Raw genomic sequence first — 14,583 nt, forward strand, 5'->3', positions numbered from 1 at the left:
TGATGAGTCTCCATTTCTGCTGCCACATTCAGATCGTCGGGTCAGAATCTGGCATCAACAACATGAAAGCATGGATCCATCCTGCCTTGTATCAGCGGTTCAGGCTGCTGGTGGTGGTGGTGTAATGGTGTGGGGGAGATTTTCTTGGCACAAATCTGCAGCAACTGCGTGATGCTATCATGTCAATATGGAGCAAAATCTCTGAGGAATATTTCCAGTACCTTGTTCAATCTATGCCATGAAGGATTAAAGCAGTTCTGATAGCAAAAGGGGCGCCAACCCGGTACTAGTAAGGTGTACCTAATAAAGTGGCCAGTAAGTACAACACACCACAGTTTACTGTAGTAAAAACTAAAGTATACTAGTTTCTTAGTGCACTATAGTTGATACTTCAGTATACTGTAACATTCATAAGCACGGTAATGTAAACACTATGATATATATATATATATATATACGGTATAATACAATAGTATGGTTCAAAAACACTATATTATTTACTGTAGTATTTTTTCTTGTCGGACAGGAGTGTTTTAGTCATGTAATCCCTTGAATTGGACTACCTTCTCATTCATTCAATTATTTTATTTTTGGCGTAGCCTCTTTATTAATCAGGGGTTGCCACAGGGGAATGAACCGCCAACTTATCCAGCATATGTTTTATGTAGCGGATGCCCTTTCAGCCGCAACCCATCACTGGGAAAACGGGGAGACTCATTCATTTATTCATTTTCTTTTCGGCTTAGTCCCTTTATTAATCTGGGGTCAACACGCAGCGGATATGTTTCCAGCTGCAACCCATCTCTGGTAAATAAGGAGACTCAACAAATGGTAATAATAAACATTTACAAAGCGATTTAATACTTTCGAAAATAACCATCACTATATATATATATATATATAGCCATGCCTATTATCTGATGGCCAGAAAGTGATTGTTTTTAAATTGTTAAAATATTGGTGTCTGTGATGCGGTAAGTCTAGAGAGTGTCATTGGACCCGGAAACAGTATCTATATGTCACCCAGTGCTTAATTTGTGAATTGCGAGGTCCCGGAACAGATCAGGGTCACAGATGTGGCATATTAACCGAGGATGGAGAGGTGTTGTGGAGAAAGGACAAAAGTGAAGAGCGGGGGGTTGTCGCGGACGAAAGTGAACAGCGGACGGGGAGGAGGGCGGTTGAGGAGGTGGGTCTGAAATAGCAAAAAATGCCCGCAGATTCTGTCTAGCCCTACTGATACATCACCACTTAAACAAATGGATTATAAATGGTCAAACTCAACAGCTGAATATGCTGATTTTCGCCCAGAAAAAGTGGAGTGTTGCTTTAATGAATGACTGAAGGCTGGCAGTTTGCATTGTTTTTAATGGCGTTTGTAGAGAAAACCATTCGCCTCTTCTGTGATTGTTTTAGACGGTCTTTTTCAGCAGGGAAACACTTCATGATTACATTAGCACATATATGTATACCTCACATAAGAGCAGTACTGTCAGAATCTGCACACTGGTGAATTCATTGGCTCTTGTGTGCGTGTGTGTACAGGTTTATGTGGTTTACAGGGACACCAAATTGTATAATGACATGGCTATGTCTCTATTAAGCTGGTTTACAGGGTCACACCTCATGTCCCTGTAATTCAAAACTCTCATACTTAAAGTCTTTTGATATTGATATTTTGCCACAGGTTTCCTCTATCCCACATGTGTGTTGTAGGGCCATATAATGAGTGGTTATTACAGTATGAAATGCATTACGCCTATGAAGAGTCCCTGTAAACCAGCGTTTCTCAACCACGTTCCTGAAGGACCACCAATTCTGCAAATTACCCATGTTTCCTTAACCAAACACACCTGATTCAGATCATCAGCTCATTAGTAGAGACTGAAACACCTGTAATGGGTGTGACAGACAAAGGAGACATCCAAAACATGCAGTGCCGGTGGTCCTCCAGGAACGTGGTTGAGAAACACTTCAGTAAACTATGCATGTGTGTGTGTAAATAAAGCTGTCCCGCTGTATTTCCAATCAGGTGTAGAAATCTTCAGCACACGCATGAACTGTACTACGGTATCAGTGATCCGTCAATAAAAGAGTCTCCTCAGAGACGCACAGAGATCATCCGGGCTGACGAGGAGGACGTTAAACACTGGAGTCGACCTTTGATCTGTAATTAAAATGAATTGGCAAACCAACAGATCTGTGCAGATACTTTACACTTGAGTAAATGCCAAAGGTCCTTCACAAAATAAACTAAAGTAAAGCAGTCTGATGTGCACAAGTACGTTCAGTGTATCGGCATCAGTGTTCGCTATGTGCATCATGACGTATAAATGATATTAACAGAAATAAACAACAGTGGTCGTCCTGTATAAACTCTCCCAGCGCTCCTCCTGGTGTAGTGTGGTCCGTTCCGCAGGTCCTGGATCAGTCAGAAATGTGTGTGTATGTGTGTTCTGTCACACTGAGATCAGCTTCTGTGTGTCCTCTCGCTCTGCTCCGGCCTTCTGCACTTTACTGGTGTCCTGTTTGGGCAGACCGTACAGGTAGATGGACACACACACCAGCAGAGCTCCGCTGATGAACGTCAACGCTGCAGACAACAGAAAGAATAAGTCAACACACACCGCAGTACACAAACACTTTCATTCATTCATTCATTTTCTTTTTGGCTTAGTCCCTTCATATTCCCTTGATATTCGCCTAAATACGGATTCAGGCAAACTGACAGTGCTGGTACTGCTGGATCTCAGTGCTGCATTTGACACTGTCGATCACAGCATACTTCTGGATAGGCTGGAAAACTGGTTGGGCTGTTTGGGACGGTCCTCAAATGGTTCAGATCTTACCTTGAAGGAAGAGGTTACTATGTCAGTATAGTTGATCATAGGTCGAGGTGGACACCCATGACATGTGGAGTCCTACAAGGCTCAATTCTGGCAGCTCTCCTGTTCAACCTTTATATGCTCCCTCTGAGCCAAATAATGAGAATGAACCAAATCTCCTACCACAGCTATGCTGATGACACTCAGATCTACTTAGCCTTACTGCCTAATGACTACAGCCCCATTGACACCCTCTGCCAGTGCATTGATGAAATCAACAGTTGGATGAGCCAAAACTTTCTTCAGTTAAACAAAGAGAAAACTGAAGTGATTGAGTTTGGGAACAGAGATGAGGTTCTCAAGGTGAACTCGTACCTTGGCTCTAAGGGTCAAACAACAAAATATAAGGTCAAGAATCTTGGTGTGACTCTGGAGTCAGATCTGAGTTTCTGTAGTCATGTCAAAGCAGTAAGTCGGCACCAATAGCCTAGTGGTTAGTGCGTCAACACATGGCACCCAGGTGCTCACAGCGACCCCAGTTCGATTCCCGGCTCAAGGTCCTTTGCCGATCCTTCCCCCATCTCTGCTCCCCACACTTTACTGTCTGCAAAATCTCCACTGTCCTATCCGAATAAAGGTGAAAACCCCTAATTCATAAATCAGCATACTATCATCTCAAAAACATTGCAGGAATTAGATGCTTTGTTTCCAGTGAGGACTTAGGAGCCGATCGCACTGAACGCGCTTTTATGTTCCAAAAACGCTAGGTGTACCTCACTGCCTTTTTTTGTTGACAAGGAAAAAAGAAGCGCGGTGTGCTTTTTATGTCACTAGGCAACGACTGAATCAGCTAGCTATTGTGCGAGAGTGTTGCTGTTGATATTAATATAATTGTAATATTTCATAATATTGTGATATTCAAGATTTAAGTCATAAAGCTCTGGATAACTCAAAACTGCAACCACAAGTCTCTCCTCCATCTTCAAAAGTCTCCTTGTTGTCTTGACAACACAAATACAAACAAGGGCAAAAACGCGAGGCGCAGCAGGGTGTATAAGCAGCGTGCACAACACTTGCGGCTGTTAATAAACCATTCAGAAAAGGCACCTCTCAACGCAAAGTGCGTTCGGTGTGATCGGCCCCTTAGAGAAACTTGTTCATGCTTTTATCAGCAGCAGGGTGGATTACTGTAATGGCCTCCTCACTGGCCTTCCCAAAAGACAGCCAGACAGTTGCAGCTCATCCAGAACTTTGCTGCCAGGATTCTGACCAGAACCAGGAAATCAGAGCACATCACACCTGTCCTCAGGTCTCTACACTGGCTCCCAGTTACATTCAGAAGAGATTTTTAAATATTATTACTGGTCTATAAATCACTAAATAGCCTAGGAGCTCAATACATTACAGATATGCTCACTGAATACAAACCTAACAGATCACTCGGATCATCAGGATCAAGTAAATTAGAAATTCCAAGAGTTCAGTCAAAGCAGGGTAAATCAGCCTTCAGCTACTAACAGCGAGGTTTCCATAATCCTGGACCAGGCCGTATCCTGAGCAGTTGCTGTGGTGGTCATAGAGGAGTGGAGAGCATGAGACTGATTCCTGTAAGACCTCCGGCGCCTAGACTACAGCTCTACACAAGAAGTTTGGCCAGAGGAGAAATGGTCGTGCTCAACTGAGTCTGGTTTCTCTCTAGATTTGTTTCCTTCACTTTGGTCAGTTGGTGAAGGTTGTTCCTCCGCTGTCTTTCCTGGTTTGGGACTTGTGGAGCTGTGCATCAATGGATTTGCTCTTCAGTGTTTGGACTTTCAGCAGTGAACATTTAACCACACTGAACTGAGCTAAACTGAACTAAACTAATCTACATTGTAAAAGCGCTACAGAAATGAAGATGAACTGAATTGAATTCAGTGGTTGTTATCTGGGAATAACTGACTTTGGAATTCCACCACTGACCAATAAGAATCCAGTATTGCAGACAGCCATGTAATAATGTGCGATAACAACCTCCTGGATGTACTGTACCCCCAACATACTGAATTATCGAAAGTCTCCTGAACGTCGGCTGTGAACAGAAGAGCTATACTCACTGATCTGCAGGCCGAAGAGCAGGACGGAGGCCACGGTGGACAGGACGATGGCGGCAGCCGCAGAGAAGCCCTTCATGATGTTATCAGTGTATTTGACCACCACAGACGTGTACATTCCTCCAACACTCGCCAAAACTGCAGGAGAACACAACGAGGACAAGTTACTTGAAGGGGACCTATTATGCCCTTTTTACACAATGTAAAATAATCTCTGATGTCCCTAGAGAGAGAGAGTGTGTGTGTGTGTGTGTGTGTGTGGAGTTTCAGCTCAAAACAACCCACAAATGTTTTCTAACTCTCTAAAACTGACCCTTTTAGGCCTTGATCCTGATTGTGGTGTTTTGGTGACTGTCGCTTTAAATGCAAATGAGATTGTGCTCTTTTTAAAAGAGGGCGGAGCTACAAATGCCAGTGTGTCAGCATAGTGGCAGATTTAAAAACAATACTAGTGTCCTATGCTAATGAGGGAGAGATGGTCACTAGTGGGCGGGGCTTTCCCACTCTGACACGTACAAATGGAGAATGTCAGTCTGTTTCTGCACTGTTTTGATCAAGTCTGATTATTAACAATACAATTAATACATGTTTACCATTAGAAGCTGCTTATATTCACACACTGCTGCCACACAACTGTGATTAAACCCCTTATTAAAGTGATTTTTGCACCCAAAAATGAAAAAGAACTCACTCTAGTGTGGTTTCAAACCTTTATGAGTTTCTTCTGTTGAACACAAGTTCTAGGCAAGTCAATGGTTACCAGTTTCCAACATTTTTCAAAATCTCTTCTTTTGTGTTCACCAGAAGAAAGAAGCTTGAACTGGTTTGGAACAAGTAAAGAGTGAGTAAATAAGTAAACACGGCCGATACTCACAGACCACCAGGCAGACCCAGGGTGTGTATCCGTAGAAGAAGCCTTTCTCAAGCACCCGGGCCCCATCCGTCATGTAGACGCCCATAAGGGTGACAGCAATACCAGACAGGTACATCTGAATGTTTCTAACCCACAGAGACGTGTCCGAGCTCTTCAGGACCTTCTCGAAATACACTCCTGATGCACAAATGCGGAGAGACGTCAGCAGTGATGAGTTAAATAGAATTTGTACATTTTAATTTTCTTTAAAAAAGGTGAATTAAAAACTAATTGAAGAGTTCAGATGCAAAAACCTCTAAGGGCCATCTGACATTCTTCTAAAATTAGCATTTTTCTCAGCCTCCAATATTTTTATCCAGTTATTTTACTTTAAAGGCAATGCAAATAACCAATTTTTTGCCATAAAAGTGGATTTACTGAACATACACACACATGAGCTTGTGAAAAATGCTCATTTTAGAAGAAAATTTCAGACTGCTTTCAGAGTTTTTTGCATCAGAACTCTTCAATTGCAAAGCGAACCTACGAAACCACAGCTCCCATGAGTAATCCCTGCCAAACCAGTGTTTGCTCATGCGCGCCACTGAGCAGGCGTCACACAACATTCAGTGAAATGAACGTCACTTTCACTTGAGTTCAGTTATTTTAACGACACCATTGATTTTTTAGTCATGTGACCTGTGTGGAGACCTGGCGGGAAAAAGACAATGAGCCGTAATGGCGGCTGCATTGGGATCTCACAGCACAATCCACTCATATCTTCATCTGTTTCAAGCTACGAATATTTGGATCACATATCGTCAGAAGAAATCAGAGATATGATCACAAACTGAATTGTGGGCACTTGCGATCCACATCTGCTGTTTTTCAGTCATTTAAAACCCTCATGTTCATGTAAGAGCTACAATTCCAGGATGTTTACATTTATCTTGAGGATATTCCTCAGCGATTAGCCATTTTTTGTACTTCAGGGCAGAGATTGTTTTTATACTCTGCAGCGCTATGGTATTCACTGTTTTTGTTAATAAGCATCTAAAAATGCTTAAATAAAGAAATAAAAATAATTAAATAGTTAAAAAATATTACAAGCATCTATCCAGTTATATACAGTTAAAGTCAGAATTATTAGCCGCCCTGAATTATTAGCCCCCGTTTATTTTTTCATCCAATTTCTGTTTAACGGAGAGCAGATTTCTTCAACACATTTCTAATCATAATAGTTTTAATAACTCATCTCTAATAACTGATTTATTTTCTCTTTGTCATGATGACAGTAAATTATATTAGACTAGATATTCTTCAAGACACTTCTATACAGCTTAAAGTGACATTTAAAAGGCTTAACTAGGGTAATTAGGGTAACTAGGCAGGTTAGGGTAATTAGGAAAGTTATTGTATAATGATGGTTTGTTCTGTAGACTATCGAAAAAATATATAGCTTAAAAGGGCTAATAATATTGACCTTAAAATGGTTAATAAAAAATTAAAAACTGCTTTTATTCTAGCCAAAATAAACCAAATAAGACTTTCTCCAGAAGAAAAAATATTATCAGACATACTATGAAAATTTCCTTGCTTTGTTAAACATCATTTGGGAAATATTTAAAAAAAAAAAAACAATTCAAAGGGGGGCAAATAATTCTGACTTCAACTGTGTGTGTGCGTGCATATATATATATATAGCAATTATAATAAATTAATTAGTAACTCTCATTATATGGTACGACCTGAAGAGTATGTAGTAGTCAAAGTCTGAAGTAGATCAAAAAAAGTGGTTTTAGATTACCTAAATCAAGTAAAATGACTTAAATCATGTCATTTTAAACATGCCAAAGTGAAATTTAAGCATATTAAATTTATTTTCCTAACTACAAGATTGTGGCTAGTGAAAATGCAGAGTGGCTAGTTCAAAAAAGTACTGAACCTGACTGAGTGAACCACACAGAGCATACCTGCAAACCCAGAGCACAGCACCGCCACTGCTATCGCCATGAAGCCCAGGAACGGGTTCTGCTCCACCTGAACACACACACACACACACACACACACACACACACACACACACACACACACACACATGCATTATAAATCTACACTCATTCACAAAGCTCAACGAACAGGATTTCCACTCTAAGCTGAAGTCAAGTTCTCAAGTTCTCAGACTTTTCCCTGATTTTTCTTGACTGAATTTCCATGATCTATAATGAACAGAAAAACAATGCCGTGTTGAGCAGTCCCTCCACAATTTTCTTCCCAATTAAGTTGGAACCCTGTGGTTCAACTAGGTATTGCACTCCTGGTTCAAAACACATACAAGCGCAGGTTGCCAGATTGACGACACTAACAGGAGTGTGCCTGACTATTGAGCCTAAAGGCTGATTTAAGTCGTGTTGTAAATAAAAGCAACAGAACACGATAGAAGGAATATTTTCTATATTAAAAGGAGTTTTTGTCCTAATCATCACCTGAAATTAATATATTAGAGACTGCTTCTGTTACTCACAGCTGAACAACAGAAAACTGACAATGATCATCTCAGGTACAGCTCATGTGCTTTATTCAGTGTTAAATGCTAATAATGTGAGTCTGAATGGCATTTTACATCATATTTATAGACAAACTACTGAAAGCAGCAGCAGATAGTTCACCTCAGATCTGGAGAATAAAATAAACCGTCTGAAACTGAACTCTAGAACTGAGACTCAGTGCAAACCAACACATATCAGTGATTCAGCATCTACATTTAATCATGTTAAAGAGGTTTAATATGTATTCAATAGATTATAAACATTATTATATTAATAATTAGCAATTAGATTATATTTGCTAATTAAGAACCACCTCATGTGGAACTCTGAATCTGCATCTCATTTCCGAGTCTGCTACTGTCCACCGGAGGTCATATTTCTGTCACGGATGCACACTTTGAGCACAGGATAAGGGTTAAATGTGACTCAGACACCAATACAAGTTCATCTTTTTTTCTCCTCTAAACAGTCTTATTCTCCAGAACAATTGTTTGTGTTTGAGCTCCAGTAAAGCTCCAGAGGTGAACAATCTAACACATCCATCCGGCCCGCTCAGACAGAAGAAAAACAAGCCTGCGTTCTCCCTGGTTTTGTGTGTTCACATGTAGAGGTCAGGGCGTCCCCATTCTCTTTAGTTTGAAGGCGTAGGGCTAAAGGGAAGGGCTAGATAGCCCTCGAAACCATTTTCCAGGACCACACTCGAAACCAAGGGGTATGAAAATTTCCCAGAATACAGCAGCTACAACGGCAACATGGCTGCACACGCCAGTCAGGAGATTTCCCCCACTGTAGATGAACAAGCTTATAGCCACATTATAACGTTATGATAACATATTACTGTTGCTGTCGGTGGTTTCCTGAATATAAATAGCAAAAAATAACACAACTGGAATAACTACAGCAGTCTTGATCATCTGATCTCATATGAAGCAAGAGATCGCAATGACATATGATGACATGTGCTGTCCCAATTCTTAGGGGTAAATTTTGAAGCCTTTCCCCTTAACACTCTGTTTAAGTGCCAAGGTGAAGGGGTACAAAAACAGAATTGTGATTGGGCCTAACAGTACCTGTACTTTGGAGGAGTGCGGCGGCGTCCACTGCACCAGCGTGACTCCCGCACACAGCATGAAGACGGAAAACCACTGCAGGCGGCTCAGAGAACGGTTCAGCATCATCACCGTACACAGCGCCGTACACGGGATCTTCAGCTGGTACGTCACCTAAAACACACACACAGGTCCGTTTTTGTGAATTGTGAGGACATTCCATAAGTTTCAATTGTTTTTATACTGTATAAACTGTGTTTTCTATTTCCCTAGCAATATTTTTAGCACCTTACCTGCACAGCGTTACTTTCTGACCAAAACAATAATAATAACAGTATGATTTATACGCTTTATGAGAAATGGGGACATCAGCGATAATCCAACACCTTCATAATAAATGTGCCATACCCATGATATACACATTGTGTCAAAAAAACACATCCAGACACACACAAATACACAAAAGCCAGACAGAAGAGGAGGGCGGGGCATGTCAGACACTAGAGAGCATTTGATTGGTCAGAAGATTTGATAAGGAACTGAAGTATGAAGAAACTGAAGTAAAAAATAATTGATCCATTTATGAGGAAGTGACAAACTGCAGGCTTTGGGGGTTTATATATTCTACATGCTAATTTTGTGACTGTTTTGGAGCACACTGGATTACAGATATCCTAAAGACTAACAGAGTTTCTGTTTTTTAAGGCCTTTATAAAAGGAAATTTCATTCATATACAGGACAAAAAGCTAAGGGTGTTTACTAATAGCCAGTGGAAAAGATTTTTACTTGCCCCATTAAAATTCTAATTGAGTTATTTCTAGACAAGCAAACTCTAGTTATATACATACACTTTGTTCAGCATAAGCTTTAACAAAAAAAAGGCAAGTTTTAAAAACTATCATTTATTTATTGATGTTTTAATGCCATATCAGCAACATTGGCTATATATGTAGATGGCAAAATATTTCCTGGATAAAAACATTCTCTAATATCATTTAAAATGACAATAAACTATAACGATTGGGTGTTTTGAATGTATTGCCCTTTCAGCTTCTCTGGCTATTTCAGAGCAAAACCAGATCAAATGTACAACATTTAATAAATATTGCGTCCATATTGACATTTTGGAGGAACTTCTGCTTTCAGTAGATGTCCATAAGTGAGTCTTGTGTGTCCGATACCACATCTTGTGTAAACAACCTCATGTCTTGAGTCAGATATTCTTCCAATTCATCCATTTTCCTTCAGTTTAGACTCTATTTCAGAAGTCGCCACAGTGGAATGAACCGCCAACTATTACAGCATATGTTTTACACAGTGGATGCCCTTTCAGCTGCAACCCAGTACTGGGAAACATCCATACACACACACACACACACACACACACACACACACACACAACGGCCAATTTAGTTTATTCAATTCCCCTTCAGCGCAGGTGTTTGGACTGTGGGGGAAACCGGAGCACTCGGAGGAAACCCACGCCAAGGGAGAACATGCAAACTCCACACAGAAATGCCAACTGGCCCAGCCGGGACCAAAACCAGAGACCTTCTTGCTGTAAGACGACAGTGGTAACCATCTTCCTATTACTAGCTGGATTTATTTTAAAAAAAAAAACAATAAACTAAATGTATGCACACGGGACTTCACACCTGTTTTATTTTATGTTTCTTTTATTCTTGTTTATGTAAAGCACTTTGGATTATCATTGTGTATGAAACGTGCTGTATAAACACTCTTGCCTTGCCTATATTGACTCTCTCCCTCTGTTCAAATGCAAACTTAAAACTCATCTGTTCAATATAACACCCTCTTTAGAACTGCACTACTCCAGTTTGTAGGTTGGTCTGTGTGTTTTATGATCTCCTCTATTATATACCGTTAGTTTATTGGTTTTTTAATTTTATAATTGTATATCTCTACAGCTGAAGTCAGAATTATTTGCCCTTATGTAAATTATTTTATTTTCAAATATTTCCCCAAATGATGTTTAACATCAGGAATTTTTCACAGTATTTCTTATAATATTTTTTCTTCTGGAGGAAGTCTTAATTGTTTTATTTCAGCTAGAATAAAAGCAGATTTTAATTGTTTTAAACCCATTTAAGGTCAATATTATAAGCACCTTAAGCAATATTGGTTTTGGATAGTCTCCAGAACAAACCACTGTTATCCAATGACTTGCCTCATTACCCTAACCTGCCTAGGTAACCTAATTAACCTAGTGAAGCCTTTAAATGTCACTTTAAGCTGAATATTAGTATCTAGAAAAATATCTAGTCTAATATTATGTGCTGTCATCAAGATAAAAGAAATCAGTTATTAAAACTATTATGTTCCGTCGGCACCAATAGCCTATTGGTATTGTTCGCTGACATATAGCACCAACGTGCTCACGGCGACCTGAGTTTGATTCCCGGCTCTAGGTCCTTCCCCTCTCTCTGCTTCCAATGCTTTCCTGTCTGAAATATCTACTGTCCTATCATAATAAAGGTGGAAAAACCCCTAAAAATAATTATAAAAAATAAAAAAAAACTATTATGTGCAGAAATGTGTTGAAAAAACCTCTCCATTAAACATAAATTAAAGAATTGGGAAAAAAAAAAGAAAAAGAAAAAAAACAGGAGGGCTAATAATTTTCACAGTGTATGTTGTAGAGTGACCTTGAGTTTCTTGAAATGCACTTTAAAATAAATGTATTATTATTATTATTATTATTATTATTATTATTATTATTATTATTATTATTATTAATATTATTATTATTCAGACCCCCTAGTTTTTCACGATTTTTTTCACTGATTCCAACGCTACATCAACAAAAAGTCTCAAATTCTTGCGATCCTGCAAAATCCTTAATTAAATGCAAAACAAATTGCAAAAAATACAAATAATCTCATGAAACATCCAATTTCAAACTATTTAATAAAATTATATTCATTTCAGTTTGCAATTAATTGTTTTACATGACTTATAGACGTTGCATATGCAGCGCACGTGATGTATTGTAGTGTTTCTCGAAAAAATTATGTCTCACCTGTGCCCTCACAATCATTACATTAGCCCCCCCTGTATTATTAGCCCCCCTGTTTATTTTATTCACCAATTTTTTTTTTACGGAGAGCAGATGTTACAACACATTTCTAATCATAATAGTTTTAATAACTCATCTCTAATAACTGATTTATTTTCTCTTTGTCATGATGACAGTAAATAATATTAGACTAGATATTCTTCAAGACACTTCTATACAGCTTAAAGTGACATTTAAAGGTGCAACTAGGTTAATTAATGTAACTAGGCAGGTTAGGGTAATTAGGCAAGTTATTGTATAAGGATGGTTTGTTCTGTAGACTATCTAAAAATATATAATTTAAGGGGGCTAATAATTTTGACCTTAAAATGGTGTTTAAAAAATGTTACCTAATTCTTAAATATAACAATTTTTTATATTCATAAAAATGTTAAAATCGCAAAGTTGCCCACAAATTTCAGGGAATTACCACCACAAAATCAGTCATTTTAATTAAAAAATAAATAAATAAATAAAATCAGGAAAAAATTTGTGAAAAACAAGGGAGTCTGATTATTATTTTCATTATGGTGCACAGGCGTGCGTGTGTGTGTGTGTGTGTGTGTGTGTGTGTGTGTGTGTGATGACAGTGGTGTTTCTCTCAGATGGTCATTGATGTCTGCTCAGCTCACCTGGTAAACGGCGGCGTCCAGATTGCTCAGGGCCACAAAGGCCATGTTGTTCTGGATGGCGTAGACCACCGACGGGATGCTCAGCTTCAGCAGCTCTTTGGGGCTCCTGAATATGTGTGTGACCAGAGCAGCTCGACAGCGGCCCACATCTCCAGTCTCTCTGAAGACAGAACATCATAGAGGAGATCACACACACTTCTCTGAGACCTGACGCAAAGGGGCAAGTTTGACCTCCATTTCCCAGTTCGTTTGACAAGTGTGAGTGCTCTAAATCAGTGGAAGAGGTGTAACATAATCTCTCTCTCTCACGCAGGCACGCACACACCCTCACCTGACCAGCATGATGAGACTGAGCAGCAGCTTGATGATCTCGGCCAGGCAGACGGCGGTGGTGGAGAAGTAGAGCTCTGTGGACACTGTCCTGGTGTACCTGAGGGCCACGGTGTATGTGGCCGCGATCAGGGTCATCACAGTCAGACAGTAGAGCTTGAAGAGCACACTCACCGACTCTGAGAAACACACACACACACACACACACACACGCACACACACGCGCACACACGCGCACACACGCGCACACAGGCAGATTAAAACATCACTGCACAAACACACACTTACACAGACACATATACAGATAAATATGCATTTTATACTTATATATACACACACACACACACACACACTCAGAAGAACATCAGCACATCAAAACACACACACATAAACATATATACACACACACGCACAAACATATATATACACACACACACACATACATACATACATACATACATACATATATATATATATATATATATATATATATATATATATATATATATATATATATATATATATATATACACACACACATATATATATTTACATATATACACACACACACACGCACGCACGCACACACACACACACACACACGCACACACACACACACACACACACACACACACACACACACACACACACACACACAAGCAGATTAAAACATCACTGTACAAACACACACTTACGCAGACACATATACAGATAAATATTCATATCTACTTATATATACACACATATATATGTACACACACACACACAAACTCAGAAGAACACCAGCACATCAGAACAGACACACACACACACAGTCAGCCTGTGATGTGTCAGCACTCATCTGCCGGTTGTCAGTCGTCGCTTACCGCTCGCCATGTCTGCGTTGTGTCGGTGACTCGGTGACGGTAATAATAGTCAGTTATCTTCCTCTGACTGACGCCACTGTCCACATTTCTGATTCCTGCACGAATGATGAAGCGACCGTCAGACAGGCACTTCCGGGTGCGGGCACTCACGCGTTTCAAAATAAAGGTCCGGTTTCATCTGTACGTCATTCATACAAAACTTCTTATATTTAAGAATACACTTGGTATTATTTATTAGCGATTTATAAGTATAGTTGGTAAAGCAAGCTATAAATTATAATCATCAGATAATTTAAATTAATTTCAAACACA

At 39.5% G+C, this 14,583-nt stretch overlaps 1 protein-coding gene across 1 annotated transcript; it reads right to left on the reverse strand.

Annotated features, from left to right (window-relative positions):
* Nucleotides 1–1,348: 1,348 nt before the first annotated feature.
* On the reverse strand, nucleotides 1,349–14,401 carry slc35a1 (solute carrier family 35 member A1). Its single transcript, XM_056481610.1, has 8 exons — nucleotides 14,272–14,401; nucleotides 13,407–13,584; nucleotides 13,076–13,235; nucleotides 9,388–9,540; nucleotides 7,742–7,808; nucleotides 5,790–5,966; nucleotides 4,919–5,053; nucleotides 1,349–2,593 (listed from the first exon to the last, which is right to left on the reverse strand). The coding sequence occupies exons 1-8, from the start codon at nucleotides 14,279–14,281 to the stop codon at nucleotides 2,460–2,462; spliced, it is 1,014 nt and encodes a 337-aa protein (XP_056337585.1). The 5' UTR covers nucleotides 14,282–14,401; the 3' UTR covers nucleotides 1,349–2,459.
* Between the last annotated feature and the right edge of the window lie 182 nt (nucleotides 14,402–14,583).

Source organism: Danio aesculapii, chromosome 20 (assembly GCF_903798145.1).
Source record: "Danio aesculapii chromosome 20, fDanAes4.1, whole genome shotgun sequence".
NCBI classification, from domain to species: domain Eukaryota; kingdom Metazoa; phylum Chordata; class Actinopteri; order Cypriniformes; family Danionidae; genus Danio; species Danio aesculapii.

What these genes read in the sequence shown, in the direction of transcription:
- slc35a1 (XM_056481610.1), bottom strand. An exon ending in AGTCTCATCATGCTGGTCAG is followed by an intron (nt 13,236 to 13,406) that starts GTGAGGGTGTGT and finishes TTCTGTCTTCAG; the next exon opens with AGAGACTGGAGATGTGGGCC. An exon ending in GCTCTTCGGCCTGCAGATCA is followed by an intron (nt 2,594 to 4,918) that starts GTGAGTATAGCT and finishes TGTTGTCTGCAG; the next exon opens with CGTTGACGTTCATCAGCGGA.